The sequence below is a fragment of the Neolamprologus multifasciatus genome, chromosome 20 (genome assembly GCF_963576455.1).
Source record: "Neolamprologus multifasciatus chromosome 20, fNeoMul1.2, whole genome shotgun sequence".
NCBI lineage: Eukaryota > Metazoa > Chordata > Actinopteri > Cichliformes > Cichlidae > Neolamprologus > Neolamprologus multifasciatus.
In genome coordinates this window covers 35,091,827-35,108,837 of record NC_140458.1, presented here as the reverse complement: position 1 = coordinate 35,108,837, position 17,011 = coordinate 35,091,827, and the positions used below count along the sequence as shown (strand labels likewise).

The following is a 17,011-nucleotide window of genomic DNA, read 5'->3' as shown; positions in this document are numbered from 1 at the left end:
GCACACGCCGTTTAAACCAAATCAGTGTAACTCATCTGCACCCTGGGGAGCAGCCAGCCCTGACAGGGATATTTGCATCCCTAATTCCCTTAACGCTACTGCCTCTACGTCCCCCCCACACGCCAGCTGGGACCACCGAGGGCAGAGGCAGGACAGGAAGTCACACACACGCGCACACTCACACATACACACGATAGACCGTATCCAATCAATTTGACGCCAATGTTAAACAAAGCTCCCATTTAAGGTAATTAAAATCGCCCAATTATAGCCTGCAGTTGTGTGTCTGTCTGTGTGTGTGTGCGCACATGTGAGCCTTTCAGACTTTTTGTTTGCATGTATTCAGGGTTCTTTGTTCCTGCTAAACCTTTTGTATGACCGCATTACCTAAAACGAACATTTTAAGGATGAAGTGTCGTCTTACAGCTCGGATTTCCTCCCAGCTTTCACACGAGTGCTCCCACGTAACAAAGCCGGACTATTTTTGTGATTAAACATTCCCAGTGTGTCGGTGTGTGTATGTGAATGTGAGCCGCAAAGGTTTGCATCTCAATGACTTCATCAAGTCCACATTGAGCTGCCCAGGGCCCTTCAATCAATAGTCTATGTGGCCGTCCTGTAAAATCAATCCAGCTTCATAAATCTGCTCTGACTTTTACGTTTTCCTCACCGTGTCTCGGTGTGTTTGCACGTGACAAGACGCAACATACAAATGTATGTGTTCATTCAGCAGCTGCTGTTGAGAGTGGCAGTTAATGATTAGCCCCCCTCACTCATTACAATGACCTCTCCACCCCGTCACCTCCTCACTAACCAGCTGGACTGATTCCTAGGAGTGCCTGCTGTCTGTCTGTATACATGTGTGGCTATTTCCAACAGCTAGGCCCCGTTTGCTGTAAATTTTAATGCAACAGTCCAGCTGAAAAAGAAGCTGCTACTATAGTAATATAAGCAACTTTAAATATATTGAAACAAAATGTATATATACACATGAACATGTGAAGCGTAGATATCACGTATTTGCTCGGCCAGAACAACTCTGTGACAGTCATGGATGTACTGATCTGATGTTATCCCTCATTTGCTGTGCGTGCTCAGGAGCCAGCTGGTCAGTTCTAATGGTCTATTGAACTGAACCTCGGGGTGAACTGAGTGCCCCGTATCTGCCACCATAACACTTTTATTACCTTCTCCTCATTCGACACAAAAACATGTCAGGGAGCAGGCGTCTTTGTTTCTGGCTACATGGAGTAAAAGTGGAAGCAGTTTGACACATTTGAGTAAAATTAGGTTCAATTTATTAGTAGTAAATTCCTGAGCATAAATACTGGATATCTGCATTGATATATTAAGAATTTTCAGCCAGTTTTATTTGCAATCACACTCACACATAAACACATACGGTACATGTACACATGTATGAAACAGCAGTGTAGCTACAGCACTCAGCAGGAAGCCACGTGGCGTAATCTCAGTAGATTATAGCATATTAGGAAGGGGGGAGACAAATGTCAGTTTGTCCCTTGATAGGTTGAAATGTAAAAGGCTTTTGATTTATTCTGGCAGTGAACAAGTAGAGGGCGAGGAGGCACTATGAAATAAGCAAACACAGGGCGTTGTGTTAGATCTGTGTTGGTTTAAAGGCCTCCTCCTGTTGTTTCGTCTGTCTGCATCATATTTAATTTATTTCGCTCCACTACCATCTGGGGAAAAATAAACCTGCTTACTCTGCATTCTCTTCTCTGGGAGTCCTTCTAGTTTCACCATTTAAGTCCATAGTTGTAGAGTTTTTTCTGGCTTTGTTTTCATTATTGCATGCAATGCTAGATATCGCCACTGGGTGGATGAATTGAACATTAACCTATGTTGTCCACTGCAAGCACTGATTGGGTTTCAATTAATATTTTATTGTGCATCTGCATTCATTAAGCTCCTGTTCAAACGCACATGGACATTTTTAAGTTTGCAGCATAACAATTTTTTGTGGTTAGCATCACTCACGTGTGTGTACCCCTGCAGACCCAGAGTCCCAGAGGAAAAGGACGGTGCAGAATGTTCTGGACCTTCGACAGAACCTGGAGGAAACCATGACCAGCCTGAGAGGGGTGCAGCTCAGCCACAGGTCAGCAGTGTTCGGGTTGTTTCTCCTATCTTCACATGAACTGAAAATAACTGAGAGTAGCTCAGATGCCGGGAAAAGGCTCGTTGTGCAGGTGAAGTAAGATTACTGAGAAAAGTATTAATTTGGAACAAACTGCATGCAGACAAACCAGTTTCCAAAACCAAAAGAAAAAAAGCAGGTCAGAGTAAAAAATAGTAACAGTCAGGATGGGCGGGTTGTTAGTGACTTTGTCGGCTGTGTTTTGGGGTGAGCTGGTTGCATGAAGGCTCTGAGATCAAGATCGGTATTGTGAGTAAGTTAGTGTGTAATTTCCCACCTCTTTGCTCTCTTTGAGCAGGATTAGCTCAAAGCTGGCTTCAAAGCAAAGCCTTCCAGTGCACACTCACGACTCACATTTACACACAAGAAGACGAGCAATGATGCGCTGATTAATTGCACCGGTGCTTCCTGTTTCCTGGGCTGGGTTCTAGTAGAGTTCGCCATATCCCCACACTTTGTCCTTGAGAGCTTCCGTCCGCCTGTCCACGAGTCTCCTGCTATGTGTCCTGTCTGTGTCCCTCAGTGGGAGTCTCCCTTCATGAAGAGTAAATCAGCAGATGGTTACATTTCCTTTGCCATTCATATTTTTATTTCACGGTAATAACGTTGAATCTCTCCCTGTTATCCCAAAAATGGAAGATTCACGTGTGAGCGTGATGTCGCATATCCGGTGAATAAAGGCTACTTAGGAGGGAACATTTATATGAATAAAACAAGCAGATTAGTGAGCAAGCAAATTGTTTTCTTTACACATATTTTACTTGATATACTGAATAAACATAACAAACAGAAAGCCTGTGAAAGTCTGTGTGGGCTCTGCTCCACTTCCTTTCTGCCTGTTTAACATTAGCACTTTTAAAACTGTCTTTATTATTGGCTGGTTCTTTGTTCTGTGTCATGCAGAGAAGATTAATTTTAATGTAGCAAGCAAATGCATGTGCTGCCACGCAGTTTGAGAGCTAGCAACTTTTAATATGCTAATTCTCATCAGTGTCGGTGCAGACACTAAGCGTCGATGTGCTGCACTAGCTTGGAACAGGACATTTATGCACTTTGTACACATTTATACAAATATATGCCAGCATGAAGTAGGCACGTATTTATGTGGAGCATAGAGCAACACAAAGGAATGCAACTCACATATGCTTGCATGTATACATATATGCAAACATGCACATCTCAGCTCGTGCATGCTTTTTAAATCGTCATGTTCCACTGAGAGAGGGGGACACAGGGAGGGGAGAGATTGATTGAAATCAAAGAGGAAATGAAATACTGATCTTCGTTTCCTGTCTGTCAAAAATTTAGCTGTGAATAATGATTCTCATCACCTAAAAACTGTCTTTTTGTTTGTCTTTCCACAGCTGTGCAGAGGGCACTATGTGCTACGACAGCGATGAAGCCGCCGCCTTCTCCGTTTCCAGTCTGTCAAATCGTTCCTCTCCGCTGTCATGGCGTCAGGGTCAAGCTAGCCCTCGTCTCCAAGCTGGCGATGCTCCGTCCACGGGTAACGCCCACTCAGAAGTGCCCCTCAGGATCAGCCACGCATCTCGTATCCACCTTATCGAATCCCTGGACGACTCCAACCCGACCCTCCTGAAGGGAGATTACCTCAGCGACAGCGACCTCGGCGGGAAGAGCCCAAATGAAGATGATGACGAAGATGATGATATTGATGATCTGGGCAATGGGTAAGTTATTTTTTCTTTTATCTGGACAGCACATGGAAAGCTAAGAAAACAGGACTCGTTAATGGTCTAACCATTTCTGCCACCTGCCAGTTGTTACAATCCTCGAGCCACAGACAGAACTGGAGTTCGTGGTTTGCCAGCACAACAAAGCCTTGATGAGCACATCTGTAATGAATCACAAGCCCTCTTTCATAATGCCTGCCATGACATTGTCAGCTGTAGCCCCCCTCGTGCAGTTGGCTCTGCTGTAGTCAGAAAGCAGCCCTGAGGCAAAGCGCGAAAATGATGTCAGCATTATGGAGCCTCGCAGAGATCATCCTGTCATTCAGCTGCAGGTTTCCATGTGCAGGAGCCTTAACGACGCTGGCTCACCAGAACCTGCTGGCAAAGCTGGAATGCAAATGTCTTTGGAAAACTGGTCACTAAACCTGCCCAGCCAATGAGAGCGCAGCCAGAGCTCGTCATGGTCAGAATAGTTTTTGTTTTGAAGTAGCCATGGATTTCTGGGAACAAATGATTTAATTTTGTGGTGAGGTCACATCACAGAACAAAACACGAGCTTCAGAACTGTTCATCAGCGTGTTTGTTGTGTCGTGTAGCGGCTTTAACCCGGGGAGGTCCATGCAGTCGAAACGTTGTTTCTCTTTTCTAATCGAGCTCGACAAAAACGAGTATTTATGATGTGAGACAAAACCCCTTCGAGACCACAGCTGGCTGTTCCCCGTGTTTCTGTGGCAGCAAATACTGAGCAGTTTATAAGAGGAGGGTCGCTATGTTCGTTTGGTATCTGCCAAACAATTAGACCAGAGTGAAATAATCCCAGTCAAATCGAGGTTAATGAGCTGATATAATTACTGACAAGATTGTGTGTTGCTCCTCCATGAACTCGAGTAGTAGATGGACGGGTCATAGGAGCGACCATCCTGGCAGCTGCTCTTTATGCTCACATTTTTACCGATCGTTACCTGGTGACGCCATTACCAGTCGTGCAGAATTACAAGACGCCCAACAAGTTTAGAGGATTTGCTAATGAATGACCTAAGTTGTGTTCTCTGGACTTTCTCGGTTAGTTTTGGACGACTTGCAGCTCTCGCCCCACTATGAGGAGATATGACACGACAGTTTTAACTCAACTGTAGACACGGCGTCGCATTTCACTGGCCAGCTCTGAGCACCGTGAACACAAACACATTATCTTATAAACTGTGAGTCTGGCAGTGTGGGTGTAACCTGCAGAGCTGGTCCAACTAAATGTTTTTTAAAAAGAGCTTGTCCTGGCCACACTTTGACATCTCCATAGTAACTGCAAAAATGCACCCCCAGTCACCAGGAAATCAGTTGTGACACAGTTCACATCCCTTTATTGCGTTACTGTGGATCTGGTCACGGCTGATTAGTGGTTGTACTGGTTTATGTTGTTTTGTGTTAGGAGGCTAAAAGAGGAGCAACAATAGTTGGAAGACTAAAGGAAAAAGGATTGAGAAACAGAGGTGACAGCGGTGGCAGAGTAGGCTCACAAACTCATAGTGAGGCGAACATAAAGGGAAAAACAGCCTTTTTGTTTGTGCCTTCTGTTTAACATCGAACTGTGAAAGACAGAAACACAATAGTAATGATTCAGAGTTGATCTGATGTCCTCTAAACTTTAAAGCTGGGCTGAAGGGGGTGAAGGTAGTGCTGATGCATGGGCTCTAACTTATTGTCCAAATGTAGATTAAAATTGGTGAGATTTCGGTTCTGGAGATTAATGAATCTTTATTTTATTTATTTTACAGTTGGTTAATTTGTATTGTCCTGAATTGGAATCCGATGGATGTTGGTAAGAGTCAAACTTAAAGTAAAGAAAAAAACGTTTCAGCAGTTTTTCTGTGTGCGATTCTGTACATGTATCGTGTCCTGGTGACCATGTTTAAATGTGTGCTTCTATAACTGCATAAATAAACACTCAGTGGTAATACCAAGAGTCCTACAGAGGGGATAAAATGTTCATCTTTATCTTCTTCTTTTTCAAATAACTTTTACATGACCCAAGAAGTCTTGTCTGGTTCCGCCTAATACTCCGTTATACTGTAACACAGCGGTCTCCAACCTTTTTTGCGCCACGGACCAGTTTATGCCTGACAATATTTTCACGGACCGGCCTTTAAGGTGTCGCGGATAAATACAACAAAATAAAACTAGTACCGGTACCGAAAAAAAGAAGATTTATTCATAACACACGTGAAAAGACCCAGGAAAACAGAGTTAACGATAAAAACGATAACAAAATAACGCTGAAAACCGATAAAAACCCTGAAAACCAAACATTTCACACCTGAGCCTCAACTCTCGCGGCCCGGTACCAAACGACTCACGGACCGGTACCGGTCCGAGGCCTGGGGGTTGGGGACTGCTGCAGTAACCTGTGTAATAAACAGGTGTTTGCTTGCTGCGGTTTTAAACTACACACATAATATATATATTTTACCACTAGAGGGCAGAATTGTCTTGTTCTGTGCTGGTCCCTCCACCCTTTGGGCTTTGAGAGCCCCAGTGCTCCATTTCTCCCTCTTAGCCCATAAGTTATTACACATACTTATCCATTATACATGCAGACACCAGCCCTGTCATACAGAGGTCACACTACATATCTCCTCCTGTATATAATGCACAGGATTTCCCCTTATGCATTATGCATTGTTTGGATTTTGGATTTCTCATCTCTTTGTTCTTTAAAATGAAAGTGAAACAGAAGGAAACAAAATTCTTTCACAACATTCTCGTTTTTGACCTTAAACGTGTGCAGATGATCATGTGACTCACTGCTGGACTTATTATGACTCACTTTAGTAACAGGCATGAGTCACATACACATACTAAGTTTACCGTGACTATACGTGGCTGAGCACAGACCGCATGTACTCACGCACACACGCTGAGTCATGATCCCGTCACTCAGTTATCTGTTTCCTGTGCTTTTCAAGCCTGGGCCTCTACTTACATCTGAAGCCAAGTCCCCCTCCCCGTATTTCCCCTGGACTCCCACTCATGTACGCGTCATTCACATTTGTTTAATTGTTGCAGTGATTTACTTTGTGTAACCTGCACACATATAAACGAAAATGCTCAAATGCATGTTTGCATATATACAGCCACGGGAAGCATTCATTATTTGATTTTTACTTTAATTTATTTAAGTAAAAATACAATTGGACAATAATATAAACTTGAGAGTTTGTGTCATTTTTAAATTAAAGTAAAAATAGTTTTTTGTTTTCTTCTCTCATAGATTTGATATTCAAAAGTAAGTTGCCATTTAAAGGCATAAAAATATCATTACATATTCGTCAAAGTGCAAACAGTCCAGTGTGCAGAGGCACCAACACCACAGAGAGCAATGGGGTCGATTCTCTACTAATTATTTGAAAATATTTGAGCTGGAGCAAAGATACTGTGCTCAGAAACTAGTTTGTGTGTCCATGTGATTATTATGACCAGTGTGACTGTAATGAGTGCGCCTGTGTCTGAGCATCACATTGTTGTGATGGACAGCGTTAACTGTGGTGATAATTGGCCTACATGCGCAAATTCACGTGTTAACAACTGGTTGAGTGTGCGCCGTTTTCCACCCTGCTGGGTGCAGACACTTTAGCTTCTGGGTGGAAGCGACCTCCCATTAGTAAACGCATAGTCTCCATGGTTACGCCACGAGACAGGCTGGCTCACTGCACTAAATGTCTGAATTATGAAAACATCGTGGAGCAGGACAGACGCACACACACACGCACACTGTAAGCTTCCTGAAGCGTTTCTGTCTGAGTGCGCTGCTATAAGTGCTTTGATTTACTGCCACGTGCGCTCTAAAGCAACAGCAGTGAGCTGGCTTCTCTGTCACTTCAGCTACAGAGAAGTGAAACACAAACAGTTTTAATAGAGAAGTAATGTGTTTTGAAACCAGTGAGGCCTGGAATAGGCTTTGAGATCATCACTGGTTACTTTAGCCTCATGACGGCGACTAAATGTTTGGCCTCACAGACACTTTAGAGGTGAAGTTAAATCTGAAGCATTATTAATTTAGTGTAATTCAATAGACCTTATCATTGCCTCTGATCCTTATCTCCTGTGTTACTGGGATGCACTCCAAACTCCTCTACATGTGCACTTTGAGTGGGTGTGAATGATATTGCAGTGTTTTTTTCACTAGGTCAAGCTTAATTTTGTTGGTCACCAACTCCATCTACTGGCCAAAAACAAGCACGTGTCACATATGCATGTATTTGCATGAAGATGAACACAGACATGAACCTTTTGATTCATGAATTCTTTTTCTTGCATCTGGTTTTGACCTGGTTACTAACTCACTCTCAGCCATGGAGGTCTTCCTTATTGCTGAGACCCCGAACTTTTACACTGTGACTCACACTGAGGTCCGATTACAGACCCCTCCCAAAATCAGCACAGCACTCGGCCCCACTCTAAATGTTGTTATAACTTCAGCTGTGATTAAAATGAAATATAGTGGAGAAAACACATTAAATTCAATGGTTTTTTGAGGGGTTTTTTCCACACAGTTGTGTTCACATCTCTCCCGTGTTAGGATGTTAAAGGTGAGACGCATGTACGGTCAGAAGAATTCAAAGAGACCTGAATGCCTCAAAGTGTTTATCGCAGTGAAGTTAAGTCACGTTTGCATAAATATAATATTATAATTACTTGTTGATATTCTGTTAATTGTGTATGTGTGAAAACTTCAGACTGAAGGACTTTAAGCTGCCATGAGTCGATAGTGAAAGTGTCAAGAAATTATGAATGTCGACTTGATGCTTGTTGGAAATGTTGGAAGTGTCTCCCACGATTTTTCTGCCTGTTTGCTTTTCATAGTTTACATAAATTATTGGCTAAGGAATTAGGAACTGGGGACATTTGGACATTTTGACCAATAGCTGATGCCAACAGTAAATATTTCAGTGTGTTTTGTAAAAGAAACAAAGAAACAAAGAAATCGAAGCCTGTTTGCATATTTTATGAACATTTAGTCGTCACAGAATTGACAAATATCGCCCGCAGATATCGCCCGCAGTAAATGCTGTCTTCTATTTGCCCATATCTGTCCATGACACCAATAAGATATGTCTCTCATACAGTATGAGAACGTTACAGGGCACAGATGTGTGTATTTGTGCACCTATACTTTAGTGTTGTGTGTCGGAGGCAGATTCACATGAAAAGTTGATGAGAGGCAGATTGAGGTGTGTCTCTGTCTTACACCACCACTTCTCTCTCGGCCTCTGTGCCATGCTCCTTTGGCTCTGTTTGCTCAGCGTGGCGTGTAATCAATTACTTTTTCTGTCATTATTGAGGGCACTTTCTTTTGTTCCAGCACGTGCGGCCAAACTCCCACGGAGAACACACACAGAGACGGCCAAAAACACCATTTATTAATTAATCGCAGCCATGTTGCTTTAGGATGGATCAACAGAGTCGTACGGAGACTTCTAACCACAACAGCCACACTTTACTGTACAGGATAATTAGCTTTAACTCACATCTAGCTGAATTTGCATTTAGCTGCACTGTGCATCTGCCGGACTATTTTTTGATGATGTCACCACCTCCAGCTCTAACAGCAGGAGATTGCTGACAAACAATAATGACATTAATCTGTTTGTCTGTTAATATGGGACAGACAAGCATCCAGCCACACATCTAATCATATGCACACATAGAAAGAGACGCCCACCAACCCGCAAACACATTAAAAGAATTAGCAGAGAGTAACATATGGGGCTTCATGAGGGATTTGCAGGCCTAGAAACCCCCCTGACTGTGTTTGCTGAGGCTGTGTGAGCCTCACGGTTTTATCATTAACCTTTTTATTGGCCTGCATTATGCGACATTGTTTCCTTTAAGACTAAACAAACAAAGCACAAACTGAATGAGCATTTCTCTCAGTCTCTGAGTTTAACCGCTGCTCAGAGTATTTGCTTTGACCCTTTTTTTTTCACCACTTTCACCTTTTCTGTTCTCACACATTTTACTCATGTCCCTGTACGATTACACACACATGCTGGTATTAATGTTCAGCTAGGCTGGACTCCTGCTGGTCTCTATGGATATGTTTAGTTTGACTACTTGCCATTTCATTATTGTGAAACACACTGTTGAGCAACAAGCACATGTTCTGGATTGGATCTTGGGAACTACTCTTACATCGCCCCGACAGATTATTCTCACATTCTCCGAGAGAGAAAAACAAACTTTGGGAAAGTCAGTGACTCAAAGAAAAAACAAGGTGCATCTAGATACTTTTCATCCATGCTGTGAAACTTTCTCGACCCTCCACCCAAGCAAACTCCAAAAGCCACTGTCAGAGCTACTGTTGCCTGGACCCCCCCCACGCTGAGGCTTGGTAAACCCCTATGGAGATGCAATGGCAAAGTCCCTCCTAATCCTTGGCTTCCTCTTCAGAAAAGCAAAAGAGGAGTGAAGGACTTGGTCAGCAGCCTGCAAGGACGAGGGGGTTGTGATGGCCTGTGAGAGCGTGTAGGACCCCCGCATAGTTCAGAGGGATGCATTACCATGACAACAGTATAAGCGAATGACGAGAACAGTTTGTAAGTTAAGAAGCCGAATGACTCGTGCACAGAGGTCAGAGTGTCACGGCTTCACCCATTGACCAATTCCACTCCATTTCCTTTAAGGAAAGAGATGAATCCCACTCTTCCTGGAGGTGTTTGAAATTCACTTTTCCTTTTTTTTTTTTTTGTGACACACTCGGCCTACAGAAGAGATGAAAAGAGACAAGTGACCTGAAAACAGTGAACGTGATACTAAAACAACAGCAGCCACTGAACCCGCCAATATATCGGACTTTTTGGCAACAATTTTAATAGAAAACATTTTGCTCAACCCCAACACGTTGGACACGATGGTGCTCACTGCATTGAAACGTTGTGTTAAATGACCAGCAGTAATTATTCAGAATCATTATTTCTTTGTATTATCACAGTAATAACTAACAGATGTTTCTTAGGTCTTTTTTTAACATTTCTTTTTCTGAAGTCTTGTGATGAGTTCAACAGGAACATGTAAACTGATTTTTAGGATCAACAGCAGCTGATCAGCTACTTTTGTCTGCTATGCAAAGTCTTGCCAGTTAAGCTTATAGTTAGTCCGGCTGGTCCTGTAGACTCTGTTTTTTCCTGCTGCTGTTTCCATTTTGCCCTCAGCTGTTGGTGGTATATTCTGTGGAACATCACAGTAAGAAGGAAGTAACAAGGATACTGTTTATGGAAACAGAAATAACAGCAGAATTTTGTTTTTGCTTGAAACTTGTTGGTTTTTTTAATGCTGTAAGCAGCTTATGGAAAAAAATCCATTCACTTTCATTACATTTGGAATCACAGTAATAAACATGAGACATCGGAGACTTTAAACAGTTTGTTGTGAAATGTTGCTCCTCTTTTGTAACTTCCAAACGAGTGGTTTCTGTTATTTAAAATAAAAAATGTTTGAGGAAATTGTCAGGTTCATTCCTGAGACGATTGGTTCCCACAGTAACCCCCCAATCCCCTCCATCCACACACACACACACACACACACACACACACACACACACACACACACACACACACACACCCTCTTGCTAACCTTTATCTAACTCATTCATGTCCTCCCTTTACATCCACAGAGCCTGTAAAGAGCACGCTGGGTTCATCTATTGGGGGTAAATGAAACTGCACGGTGAAGCTTATTGAGAGCTTCTCGGTCTCAGACCTGCGCTACAAGTGCAGTCTCACTCTCACACGCATACTTGCGATATATGCAGTAAAGCCAAGTCTTGGAAGTGTAACAGCAGGGTGTGACGGGGGTTGGTAATGCGCATAAGAATCAGCCTTGCTTCCCTCCCATCGACTCCTACCGTGTTATTCTCTGGGGCTGTTTCCACGTTAGTCACACACTTTTCTTTTTGCCCTCCTGCCATCATTTTCCCTTCCTGTTCACTTCATTACACCGTATCTTAATCTCTTTTCAAGCACGCACCGCTTCTCCTGGTACTGAACATGCCCTCATTAGCAGACTCGGGCTAAACTCGCTGCACAAATGTTTCGAGCTGCGTTTGAATTCTTTTGGATATTTTTTTTTTCTTCCCCACCTCGTTTTCTTTTTCTTTTTTTTTGTCTCTTAAGAGGGAAAGCATGTTTGAAGTCAGGAATAGCATCCTCTCCAAGCAGGTGCCTAATGAGGTTCTTTTGGTGGCCTCGACATGGAAGGTCCAAAAGTTAAGCACAAGAGTGCCTTTTCAGCCTTTTCAGCCTTTTCAGCCTGTGAAATGCCCTCTGTGGTTAACTGTGAGTTCTGACCAGTTTACAGACTTTTTGCAGGTTGGTATAAAAAGTATTGGTTATTAATTTGTCTAATATGTCTAAATATAAATAGTATATAGGACTTAGTCTTTGACCATGTTGGAAAACACTGCAGACTGCAGGAATACAGCACCACTCTTAAGCTACATCCACACAAAGTAGCCCGCAATCTCAGTGCAAACGAAATGTTTCAGAGACCAGTTCAAATATCACATTTCAGATTTCAGAGTTATTTTTAGAATAGAATAGAATAGAATAGAATAGCCTTTATTGTCATTGTACAAAGTACAACGAAATTGGAGTGCCACTCCCTTGTTGCAAAATGCAAAATAAATATAAATGTAAAATATAAAAAGTACAATAAAATAACCGTAGTACTCAGACAATAAAAAGTACGATATATACAGGATAGCAGCATAATATAATGATAGTATGAATAGCAGCATAGTATAGTGACAATGGCAAGTATAGTTAAGCAGGTTTAATTGTTTTGTGCTTATTTACTACGGTGATAGCTCTGGGAAAGAAGCTATCCCTGAATCTGTTTGTCCTGGTTTTATGTGACCTGTACCGTCGGCCTGACGGTAATAGTTCAAACAGTTGATTACTGGGGTGAGAGTAGTCCTTAATGATATTGCCAGCTCTGCTGAGGTATCGGGAGTTTGCAATGGCCTCCAGACTGGGCAGAGAGCAGCCAGTGATCTTCTGGGCTGTGTTGATGACCCTCTGCAGTCCTTTCCTGTCTGCAACTGAGCACCCTGCATACCATGTTGTTATGCCGTACGTTAGGATGCTCTCTATGGTGGCTCTATAGAATGTCACCAGCAGCCTCTCCTCCAGGTTGTTCCTCCTGAGCACTCTCAAAAAATGGAGACGCTGCTGGGCCTTTTTTACCAACGCCGTGGTATTTGCAGTCCAGGAGAGATCATCAGAGGTCTGCACGCCCAGAAACCTCATGGAGTGTACCCTCTCCACACAGTTCCCGTGAATGTAGAGTGGGGCCGGGTCTGCTCTGCCCTTCCTGAAGTCTAAAATAAGTTCTTTAGTTTTCGTGGTGTTCAGTTGGAGGTTGTTAACTGAACACCACTCAGTCAGTCTGTTAACCTCATCTCTGTAGTCCGACTCATCCCCCCTTGAGATGAGTCCAACCACTGTGGTGTCATCCGTGAACTTTATGATGGTGTTTGAGAGATGGGTAGGGGAGCAGTCGGATGTGTAGAGCGTAAACAAGAGGGGACTCAGAACACATCCTTGTGGAGACCCGGTACTGAGTGTGATAGTGCTGGACAGGTGGGGGCCGAGTCTGACAGACTGTGGTCTATTTGTCAGGATACATATCTCACAGTCAACAAACTTTGTATATTGTTGTTAAACCGCTGCTCATGGACGTTGTGGTGAGATTGTATTTCAAACTGAAGGTTACCCACGTCACATCTAACACTATCTGAGCTCATGTCAGGTCCCAGTGAGCATCCTGGTTACTTTCCAGGAAGAGTTGCTACAACAGTCTTGCTAGGTCAGATCTCGAAACTTTTTTACATCACTTTCATCACCAGTCTGTACTGCATGCATTACCTTAGCGAGGCATGCACAGGCTTACAGTTGCACTCTGTGTCTCTTCCATCTTTCTTTAATCTCACCAAATCTTTTGCCAATTTGCCGTACGGTGCATTTTGAGCACGTAAGCTTATGTGCATGGGGTGGCAACAGGCAGCTGTACTTAACGTTATACGCCAGCCATGCAGCATAAACACACAAAATATCACAAAAAATCACCACTCTTAGTAAAAATGGGAGGAGAAACTAAACATTCACATGGTTGATCAACAGTGGAGGCAACAACGCCACAAGTACAACCAGTATTTTGTGCATATGGCAAAAATACAATGGACCTCTCCATCACTGTAGGTGTAACTGTGCCCCGTGTCTAAATAAGAGCAGGAAGTCACTTTTATGGGATGATGGAGCCAGTTATGCTTGAAAGGGGCTTTAGGCCTCTTAGTTCATTGTAAGAAGTTCACTGAGAACAACTCAGTGCTTTTAAATTCCTTAAACGCATGCTAGAGAGATTTAAAATGACACTCAGCATTTAAAAGAAAGCTGGCCTGGAAATAATTACATATAGATGTGTTTTTGAGTGCAGACAGGAAGAGAAACATGAAGCCAGGTAGGAGTGAGACTGAAACAAGGTAATAGAGAAAGCTCTGTGTAATATAAGAAAATTTAGTTTTTCAGTCTGATCAAAGTATGTGAGGGATTTAAAAAAAAAAAAAAAGTGTTTATATTCATTACATTGCTTGGCAAGAGTTGTCTGTTTCCACGTGGAAACAGACAACAGCCCAGCACATGGACACACACAGTGTCCATGTGTGTTCCTGCGCTGATAAGGGGGATGAGTTTTCCCAGGTCTGTTGTCTCTTTCATCAGGAGGGGAGTGACCAGTTCCCAGGGTCGTATGGATGACCCTGTCTGTACACTGTCATTACATAGTTGCATCACTACCTAATTATACAGGTTTTCCTGCACCAACACAGACACACAGGGTCTTGAAAACGTGAAAACAAGCATTGTGCTCTTAGGTGGTGGGTGAAAGGGGGGTAGCAGTAAGAAAAAAAAGAGACCGAGTGACTGTCTTTGATGAGTAAATGCAAATAAACACAGGGGGAGACAGAGGGCATGTCTGGACATGAGTCAGTGGTTGAAGTAAAAGCTGGCCAGGCGGACACAGAGCTGTCCAAGTAACCCTTCTGAGAGCTGACATAAATAAAAGCTAATGCTGAATGTGGGAGTAGTGTTGTGCTTTTGTGTGTGTGTGTGTGTGTGCGCGCACATAGCAACTGTTTTCCTTTCTCTATATTAGTAACGCTAGGCAACGACGATGGCAGCGGCTCACACACCTGCGGTCCAGCACGCCAGTGTGCCAATCACATTCTGCAACACACACAGCGCTGTGTGCCCACCTGGCCCTGCACGGGCCGGGCGAGCAGAGCCCTGAAGAATCCTGTCGTTGTTCCTGCTGCACTTAAAAACAGGGTGTTAATGAGCTCTCTCTTTATCCCGGTGTTGGGATTTTCCTCTTTATTTCTAACTCTCGCCTTTCTTTCTTTGCCTCTCACACATTCTCAGTGTCCTGATTTTACTGAAATGACTGTTAATTATCTTCATTCCCCCTCCTCTGACTGTCTCTCTCCTTTTGGCCCTTCGTTCACTTATTGAACAGCAGACAGACAGATCTATTCACTGGGGTCCACTCAGTACTTAAAGTGTTTAAACACCACTGGATGTTGTGAGGGGAGTGGATACACAATACAAGTCTATTGCTCTGAAAGTCTCCAATAGCAAAAACACACAGTGCTACAATAGAAATGTGGAGTCTTTGGCCTCAGAGCCAAAAAGTGTCTTTTTGATCATGTAAAGAGCTAAAAAAAAAAAAAAGAAGAAGAAGAAAGAAAGAAAGCCACAGAGCTGTCAAACCAAATTCTGCTGTAGAAGACACGCATACCCCAGGCAACTGATGTTCTATAACGCATCAATAAAATATTTGTGTTACAGCTAAGTTCGTTGCCAAGAGGTACTAAGTTAATCCAACATTAGTGCATCAGGATTTAAAATACAATTCTGGGGTTTTCGTTGGAAGTAGCCCACAAAATCATATCCCAAAGCATGAGACTATGTGCTGTCAGCTGGGAAGAAATACAGTTAGAGTCCAGCTCAGTGCAGTGGAAGTTTTTATTTTGTGTCACCGGTACTGAAGGTAAAAACTTTTCCACTGACATTTGCTGTTAGAAGACGAAAATAAATGCAGTTCAGTGGAGCAGAGACTTGCTGTTAGACCGGAGTCAGGGGTTTGTGTATTGTGCGCCCATTAGAGTTTTGAAGCGTGTGAAAACGTCTTCGACGTGAGGCTTCGGAGAGTTTGATGGCTCCGTGGTTGTCCCACGGCTCTGCGTGTTTAAACCTCTGCGCTTTTTTGGAAAACGCGCAGCTGGTCGCGATCAGTGAAACGGGCCGGAGGAGGAATTGGGTGTGTTGCCTGCCTTCCGTGCCTCCCTCCCTCCCTCCATGAGGGGGAGTGTGTGCGTGTGTGTGAGTGGAAGCACTGCGGGAGTGGGTCAGTCAGTCAACGCTGCTGACTCTTACAGGCGGTTCCCTGGTTATCAGAGCTGTGGAAAGCACCGGGTGGATTCTCTTTGGCCTCAGAGCTCTGGCAGCGGGAAATGTTTAACGGGAACAAAGCGGCTTGAAAGCTGGACGGTTGTAGGATGAGCGGACGCGTGCTACACGGGAAAATGCTGCAGCTCCCGGCTCCGCAGCGCGCAGGGAGGACAATGCACTTTCTGTCAAGGTAATAAATGAGAATAGAAGCTGCATGTGACTGGTGGGGATGCCGGATAAGAAGCTAATCGACACACACGTGTGCGGTTGTGTTTCTTCGTTAATGACACAAACTGGCGGTGCCCGGTCGTCGCAAATGTGCTGCAGAGGCTCCGGCGGAGCCTGTGCGTAAAAATCGGCAGCATGTCTCATTGATAAAAGTCCAACAGCTGCGCGGTGGCACGTTTCAGTGTGCTGAATAGATTGCGCCGGGGCTGTTGTGGGATGGTGTGTATCAGTCTAGACACCTAGTAAAGAAAGCGCTTTGATCCGCGTATAGATGGAGCTGCCTCTGCCGTTTATAGACCTCAATGCGCAAAGCCATATGTTGAATCTGCACTGCCTCTTATTGTTGCTGCTCGTAGACCAACTGATTTCAAGCAGCAGACTCTGCAGCCTGAATCCATATCTGAGGAGAACTTGCTGCAAATCATCTAATT

The 17,011-nt window shown here is 43.6% G+C and overlaps 1 protein-coding gene across 9 annotated transcripts in view; it reads left to right on the top strand.

Moving 5' to 3' along the window:
- nav1a (neuron navigator 1a) overlaps positions 1–17,011 on the top strand; it is a 98,987-nt gene that overhangs the window by 42,005 nt on the left and 39,971 nt on the right. For all 9 annotated transcript variants that reach the window (XM_085147050.1, XM_085147049.1, XM_085147052.1 and 6 more), the window contains 2 exons: positions 2,020–2,122; positions 3,526–3,852. In XM_085147050.1, the coding sequence (XP_085003176.1) occupies positions 2,020–2,122; positions 3,526–3,852 (430 nt within the window). The remainder of the gene's footprint in view (positions 1–2,019; positions 2,123–3,525; positions 3,853–17,011) is intronic.